Here is an 8,355-nt window from a genome sequence, read left to right as displayed (position 1 = left end):
ATCGTGAGCTAAACCCAAAACGGTAGTACATTTCCGAAAAGTACTTATGGTCCCAAAAACGGACACTGTCTGCAAAAGTTATGGTCCATTCTTCGAACGCCGTCAATTCGAATATGCAGGTGCACGTTCATCAAAAAATGGTCAAAATCCATCATACGTCACGACGAAGTGGTGAGCTCATTCCAAAAGGGTCGCTACATTTTCGAAAAGTACCTATGGGCCCAAAACGGACACCGTCTGTAAAAGTTACGCTCATTTCTTCGAAGGTCGACAATCCAAGCGTTCCCAATATGCGATTGGTCGTTCTTCAAAAAAAGGATGAGAACCCTAGTACGTCATTACGAAATCATGAGCTAAACCCAGAACGGTCGTAACATTTTCGAAAAGTACTTATGGGTCCAAAACGGACACCGTCTGCAAAAGTTACGCTCATTTCTTCAAAGATCGACAATCCAACCATTCCCAATATGCGAGTCGTCATTCTTCAAAAAAAGGATGAGAACCCTGATACGTCATTACGAAATCATGAGCTAAACCCAAAACGGTCGCTACATTTTCGAAAAGTACTTATGGTCCCAAAAACGGACACTGTCTGCAAAAGTTATGTTCAATTCTTCAAACACCGTCAGTCTGAATGTGCGGGTACACGTTCCTCAAAAAATGGTCAAAATCCCTCATACGTCACGTCGAAGTGGTGAGTTCAATCCAAAAGGGTTGCTACATTTCTGAAAAGTACTTATGGGATCAAAACAGACACCGTCTGCCAAAGTTACGCTCATTTCTTCGAAGGTCGACAATCCAAGCGTTCCCAATATGGGAGTGGTCGTTCTTCAAAAAAAGGATGAGAACCCTGATACGTCATTACGAAATCGTGAGCTAAACCCAGAATGGTCGCTACATTTCCGAAAAGTACTTATGGTCCCAAAAATGGACAATGTCTACAAAAGTTATACTCCATTCTTCGAACACCGTCAGTCCGAATATGCAGGTCCACGTTCCTCAAAAAATGGTCAAAATCCTTCATACGTCACGTAGAAGTCGTGAGTTCAATCCAAAAGGGTCGCGACATTTCCGAAAAGTACTTATGGGACCAAAACGGACACCGTCTGCAAAAGTTACGCTCATTTCTTCGAAGGTCGATGATCCAAGCGTTCCCAATATGCGAGTGGTCGTTCTTCAAAAAAAGGATGAGAACCCTAACACGTCATTACGAAATCGTGAGCTAAACCCAAAACGGTCAGTACATTTTCGAAAGGTACTTATGGTCCCAAAAACGGACACTGTCTGCAAAAGTTAAGCTCAATTCTTCGAACGCCGTCAGTCCGAATATGCAGGTGCACGTTCATCAGAAAATGGTCAAAAACCATCATACGTCACGACGAAGTGGTGAGTTCAATCCCAAAGGGTCGCTACATTTCCGAAAAGTACTTATGGGCCCAAAACGGACCCCGTCTACCAAAGTTACGCTCTTTTCTTCGAAGGTCGACGATCCAAGCGTTCCCAATATGCGAGTGGTCGTTCCTCAAAAAAAGGATGAGAACCCTGATACGTCATTACGAAATCGTGAGCTAAACCCCAAACGGTCGCTACATTTTCGAAAACTTCTTATGATCCTAAAAACGGACACCGTCTGCAAAAGTTATGCTCAATTCTTCGAACGTCGTCAGTCCGAATATGCAGTGCACGTTCCTCAAAAAATGTTCAAAATCCCTCATACGTCACGACGAAGTGGAGAGTTAAATCTAAAAGGGTCGCTACATTTCCGAAAAGTACTTAAGGGCCCAAAATGGACACCGTTCGTAAAAGTTACTCTCATTTCTTCGAAGGTCGACAATCCAAGCGTTCCCAATATGCGAGTGGTCATTCTTCAAAAAAAGGATGAGAACCCTGATACGTCATTACGAAATCGTGAGCTAAACCCAAAACAGTCGCTACATTTCCAAAAAGTACATATGGTCCCAAAAACGGACACTGTCTGCAAAAGTTATACTCAATTCTTCGAATGCCGTTAGTCCGAATATGCAGGTCCACGTTCCTCAAAAAATAGTCAAAATACCACATACATCACGTCGAAGTGGTGAGTTCAATCCAAAAGGGTCGCTACATTTCCAAAAATTACCTATGGGCCAAAAAGGGACACCGTCTGAAAAAGTTACGCTCATTTATTCGAAGGTCGACAATCCAAGCGTTCCCAATATGTGAGTGGTCATTCTTCAAAAAAAGGATGAGAACCCTGATACGTCATTACGAAATCCTGACCTAAACCCAAAACGGTTGCTACATTTTCGAAAAGTACTTATGGTCCCAAAAATGGACACTATCTGCAAAAGTTATGTTCAATTCTTCGAATGCCGTCAGTCCGAATATGCGGGTACACGTTCCTCAAAAAATGGTCAAAATCCCTCATACGTCACGTTGAAGTGGTGAGTTCAATCCAAAAGGGTCGCTACATTTCTGAAAAGTACTTATGGGACCAAAACGGACACCGTCTGCAAAAGTTACGCTCATTTCTTCGAAGGTCGACAATCCAAGCATTCCCAATATGCGAGTGGCCGTTCTTCAAAAAAAGGATGAGAACCCTGATACGTCATTACGAAATCGTGAGCTAAACCTAAAACGGTCGCTACATTTCCGAAAAGTACTTATAGTCCCAAAAACGTACAATGTCTGCAAAAGTTATACTCCATTCTTCGAACGTCGTCAGTCTGAATATGCAGGTCCACGTTCCTCAAAAAATGGTCAAAATCCTTCATACGTCACTAGAAGTCGTGAGTTCAATCCAAAAGGGTCGCTACATTTTCGAAAAGTACTTATGGGACCAAAACGGACACCGTCTGCAAAAGTTTCGCTCATTTCTTCGAAGGTTGATAATCCAAGCGTTCCCAATATGCGAGTGGTCGTTCTTCAAAAAAAGGATGAGAACCCTAACACTTCATTACGAAATCGGGAGCTAAACCCGAAACGGTCAGTACATTTTCGAAAGGTACTTATGGTCCCAAAAACGGACACTGTCTGCAAAAGTTAAGCTCAATTCTTCGAATGCCGTCAGTCCGAATATGCAAGTGCACGTTCATCAAAAAATGGTCAAAATCCGTAATACGTCACGATGAAGTGGTGAGTTCAATACCAAATGGTCGCTACATTTTCGAAAAGTACTTATGGGCCAAAAATGGACCCCGTCTACCAAAGTTACACTCTTTTCTTCGAAGGTCGACAATCCAAGCGTTCCCAATATGCGAGTGGTCGTTCCTCAAAAAAAGAATGAGAACCCTGATACGTCATTACGAAATCGTGAGCTAAACCCCAAACGGTCGCTACATATTCGAAAACTTCTTATGATCCTAAAAATGGACACCGTCTGCAAAAGATATGCTCAATTCTTCGAACGTCGTCAGTCCGAATAGGCAGGTGCACGTTTCTCAAAAAATGGAGAAAATCCCTCATATGTCACGACGAAGTTGTGAGTTAAATGTAAAAGGGTCGCTACATTTTCGAAAAGTACTTATGGGCCCAAAACTGACACCGTTCGCAAAAGTTACTCTCATTTCTTCGAAGGTCGACAATCCAAGCGTTCCCAATATGCGAGTGGTCATTCTTCAAAAAAAGGATGAGAACCCTGATACGTCATTAAGAAATCGTGAGCTAAACCCAAAACGGTCGCTACGTTTCCAAAAAGTACATATGGTCCCAAAAACGGACATTGTCTGCAAAAGTTATGCTCAATTCTTCGAACGCCGTCAGTCCGAATATGCAGGTACACGTTCCTCAAAAAATTGTCAAAATCCCTCATACGTCACGTCGAAGTGGTGAGTTCAATCCAAAAGGGTCGCTACATTTCCAAAAATTACCTATGGGCCCAAAACGTACACCGTCTGCAAAAGTTACGCTCATTTCTTCGAAGGTCGACAATCCAAGCGTTCCCAATATGCTAGTGGTCGTTCCTCAAAAAAAGGATGAGAACCCTAGTATGTCATTACGAAATCGTGAGTTAAACCCAAGACGATCGCTACATTTTCAAAAAGTGCTTATGGGCCAAAAACGGACACCGTCTGCAAAAGTTACGCTCATTTCTTCGAAGGTCGACAATCCAAGCGTTCCCAATATGCGAAGTTTACTTGATTATTTTGTGTGAATTGTATATCAATACTTTGCTTGTGGTTATTATTTGGTATAGTTGGCATGTATAGGTCTAAGGCAAGTACGAAAAATAAAATATGTTTTAACTATGATAAACATAGTTGAAAGAGATTGTTCTAAGATGATAATAAAAGGAAAGATGAGAATAGAGACGAGGTGAATGTGACTTTAGGGTCGAGTAGTGATCCTAGTGAGGTTTATTGAGAGAATAAACCTGGTTCTTGCATTGCATCTGTGTGTAATCCTTTCTGCATGTATATGATCACTTAATTATATTGCAATGTTGATGTTACACTTTCAATATGTTTGATGTGTGTAATTGCATGAATTAGTGTGACTTATTACATTGTGTAATATGTTTACATGTATAGTGGGTTGAGATTTATGGTGTACTTTATTTGCTCTATGAGTAGTGTGAGAGTGTGGTAGTGAGAAGAAAGTTGGGCAGCCGTTTCTCTTTTTTATCTTTGTGAGCCTGTGTGGTTTGTGAGATTATGTGAGACAGGCATGTTAGGGCTTTATCTTTGTGAGTCTCCTTTGTGAGTGTTGTGAAGTAATCGACTTTTTCTTCGATTTTTCATTGTGAGTGCCACTTTAGCCGTTTTCTTTGTGGATTTTTGGAACTTTGGTGATTGGAATAACATTTGTGGTCACCGAAAGGTGTTGTTTTGCCATAGTGAGTTTGTGATGCATTAGCAGTGAGTTGGATGTCTTTTGGTAAGGTGGAGTATAGATGCCTAGAGGTGCATTGATGATATGCACGGGGATGTGGAGTGTGACATTTGGATCACGAGTGGAGATATGATCAAATGTGTAGAATCCTTCATCTGTGAAAGAGACCATGTCCAGGTGGAGTGTGAGAAAGGTACTTCTATCACTTCTATAAGGTGGAGTCCCATTATCCACGTAGGTTGGGAAAAGTGATGTGGTGATAGAGGATTATCACGAGAGTTTAGGATCTATTGTGACTCGCCAGTTAGACATGAGTTGAGTGATCTGTTTAGTAAGCATGATGGGCGATGAGAGGAGATATGTGTTCTCGAGGTGTGAACAACACGGAATGGGATAGGATAAGTGTGGTGAGATCTTTTCTTAGGGTCATTTATGCATGTGTTGCATATGTGGTTGACCGTGGTTTGATTAACTAGGTGCTAATCTGTGGTTCTGTGTAAACGTGATTTTGAAAAGATCTGTGTGTGTTATCCTATATATCTTCATCGCATGATTGTTTGTTCATTGTGAAAACTTGTTTCTACTTGGGTATTTTTGACCTTAGCCCTGATGAGTACATGGAGCAATTATGGTATGTGTTTCGGTTCGAAACACGAGGTAAGGTCTGTTATTCCAATTTTATTGGATTACCTTGATTGTGCAAGTATAAACTGTGTGTTTTGGTTGCTTGCATATTATTGGGCATCAAGGTGGAGATTGTTGGATTTTTTGATACCCAATAATTCGGGCGATGATTTAAAATAGTTGTCGGATTATTTATCGACACCATAGATTTGACTCGGCTTGGAGATGAACTACACTTTTGGATGGCTCGGGTTTGGGTTGGATGATTATTTGGTTAGTTAGACCATTTAGTGATTAATATATAGTTGGAAATTGGCCCATTAGTTTAGCTTATATGGCAGCCCACTTAGAGATCTTTTGGCCCATATTTGGTGACCTAAACTAACCTATATATATGTATTTATCTCCCAGCCATTTAGTGTGTTGTAGCAATGTAGAAGAGAGTTGAGAGAAGAGAGACAGTTGAGAGAGGGAAGCCATGTGAGGTTGTGAGTGAGATTCAACCATTGTGATATTTTTTTCTTCCTCTCCATACCTTTGTGGATTGATAATACCGCCACTCTTCTCCTTTGTGGGATTAAAGAGTTTGGGCAATCCAAAGTGAAGGCAAAAATCTTGGGTCGAGCCGAGGTAAACTGGTGTTCGTTTGATTGGTTTCTGAGCCCGAAATCAAGATTTATCGAGGGATTTTCGCTACACTTTATTTATTTGTTTATTTTTTTTTTCAACGTTGGTAAATCTTTCAAATCATACCATTAGTAAACAAATGAAGTACTGCTAAGGAAAAGTAATAACACTGAAAATAACGATGCTATAACAAGATTATCAACAAATGAGAACAAAAAACCCGATCATACCTCAAGATTTTACTTTTGGCCTCCTCCAACCTCTCAGCCCTAAGCCGCAATTCCTCGTAACTCCTCAAAACTTCTGCATAGACCTTGCGCCTCTGCATCTCTGCTGCATCAAAACTCGAACAAACCAGACAATATTCCGGGGAAAATTCTATGAAATCCCATACACTTTCTCCACTGATCACTGAACCATTCTCATCCCCACTGAACCCATAATTAAGCAGCATAAATCAACACTGAATTTTTTTGAAAACCAACATTTCCACATATAATCTCCAGAAATATTTAATAAACAAAATCGAGTACCTGAAAAAACTGGGTATAACTGATTCATGTGGGAATTCTTGTTCTGGCGATTCTTCTTCTTCTTCTGCAATCGTAAAACCCATTTGGAAACATACAGTAGTTAAGAACTATTATATATATCCAACATCTTTACAACCTTATGCATCTCAACTAACAACTATGTATGTAAGCTTATATAGATAGATTATACGATACATATAGTAAGATAAAATATTTACAAGTACCAGTAGCAGAAATAGGAGAAAAGATTCTATCGCCACCCATTACTGCTCAGTTTCTTGGTAGTGGAAAACTTTCAGTTGGATAGAGAGAGAGAGAGAGAGAGAGAGTTCGATTCTAATGAAGAAAGTGGTGAAGCTTACGTGTATCCAGGAAATGCTGAACTGCAAGCTACGTGTAAAATATGTAAGTCATGTTTGGCTAAGCTTCAAAATAATTATTTTTTTTAAAGATTAACAAATTAACCACTTAAGTTTAAAATAAATATTGTTTATTCAAAGTAATACGTATTAAAAAAATTATGTTTTACTTTAAGGGTGTGTTTGATTACATTTATTTTTCATGGAAAATATTAATTTTCCATCCAAATTTTCACTTGGAGTGTTTGATTGTTATTTTTTTCCATGGAAAATATTTTCCAACTTTTGAAAATATGCCTAATTTTCCTTGTTTTTAAGGAAAATATTTTCCTTGGGTAAAGGTGGTTTTTATTTTCCACAAAAGATGGAAAATATTTTCTTTTCTAAGTAATATTTTCCATGTCAATCAAACACACTCTAATTTAAGCTTAATTTATCATGTTTGCTTTAGAGTTAAGCCATTGTTTTTGTTTTGCTATTTAAGGTTAGTGTTTGAACTATAAAGAGTTAATAATTTCGAGAATTAAATCAAGAATTATTCGGATGAAATGAGTTTTCAAAATGCATTTTTCTCGCTGTTCTTTTCAACCACACATTCTTTATTAAAATAATATTATACGTAAATCAAAATTTTTTTTTTATTTTTCAACCACACATTTTCCATCATTTTACTATTCTAAAATACATTTTTACATGAAAATGATTCACAAACACCCTCTCAATAAGTGGCGGAATCAAGCAGAGACTAGTGAGATTTTAGTTTCCATTGAAATTTTAAAAAAAAATTAAATTATATGATTTTTAAAATTTTTATTTTTAATAATATTATATTTGTTTTAGAAAGAATTTCATAGTTAAAGGTGCCACTTCTTGCAAGCCCCATATTTTCTTGGGAAAATTACATAATTCCAGGTCTTCGAACATTACAATTCAAACATTAGGGACCAAGATTCATAATTCAAATATCAGGTATTGATATAATAATAAAATATTAAATATTGAAATTTAATTACCAAACCCTAGTATTTTCATCCCTTTTGTTCTCTCGCTTCTCTCCTCTCTCTCTCTCTCTAACTTTATTCCATCCGATCGCCAGTCACCGCCCCTCTCTGGTGTGGTCGCCGCAGTGGGGGGTCTGGTGTGGTAGTGGTAGAGGCTGCTTGTGGTGGTGGTTGGTGGAGGATATGGTTTCAGCTGGCAGCTTCGGGGTGTGGTGGTGGTGTTTGGTGGAGGCTGCTGTAGTTTTCAGCTTGCGGCGTCGGGGTGTGGTGGTGGTGGTTGTCGGTGGAGGCTACTGTGATTCTCAGCTGGTAGCGTCGGGGTGTAAGCACCGTGCTGCCAATTGTCAAAATGTCGATTGAAGGCGCAAGCGGTGCTTCGTGCAACTCCAGCGTCGATGCCTC

The 8,355-nt window shown here is 39.3% G+C and overlaps 1 protein-coding gene across 1 annotated transcript; it reads right to left on the bottom strand.

Annotated features, from left to right (window-relative positions):
* Positions 1-6,244: 6,244 nt before the first annotated feature.
* LOC111380858 lies at positions 6,245-6,949 on the bottom strand. The gene is made up of 3 exons (XM_023004519.1): positions 6,818-6,949; positions 6,594-6,657; positions 6,245-6,491 (listed from the first exon to the last, which is right to left on the bottom strand). The coding sequence occupies exons 1-3, from the start codon at positions 6,855-6,857 to the stop codon at positions 6,245-6,247; spliced, it is 351 nt and encodes a 116-aa protein (XP_022860287.1). The 5' UTR covers positions 6,858-6,949.
* Positions 6,950-8,355: the final 1,406 nt, after the last annotated feature.

The sequence above is a fragment of the Olea europaea genome, unplaced genomic scaffold, assembly GCF_002742605.1.
Source record: "Olea europaea var. sylvestris unplaced genomic scaffold, O_europaea_v1 scaffold2217, whole genome shotgun sequence".
NCBI classification, from domain to species: Eukaryota; Viridiplantae; Streptophyta; class Magnoliopsida; order Lamiales; family Oleaceae; genus Olea; species Olea europaea.
This window is presented reverse-complemented; position numbering and strand designations above follow the sequence as displayed.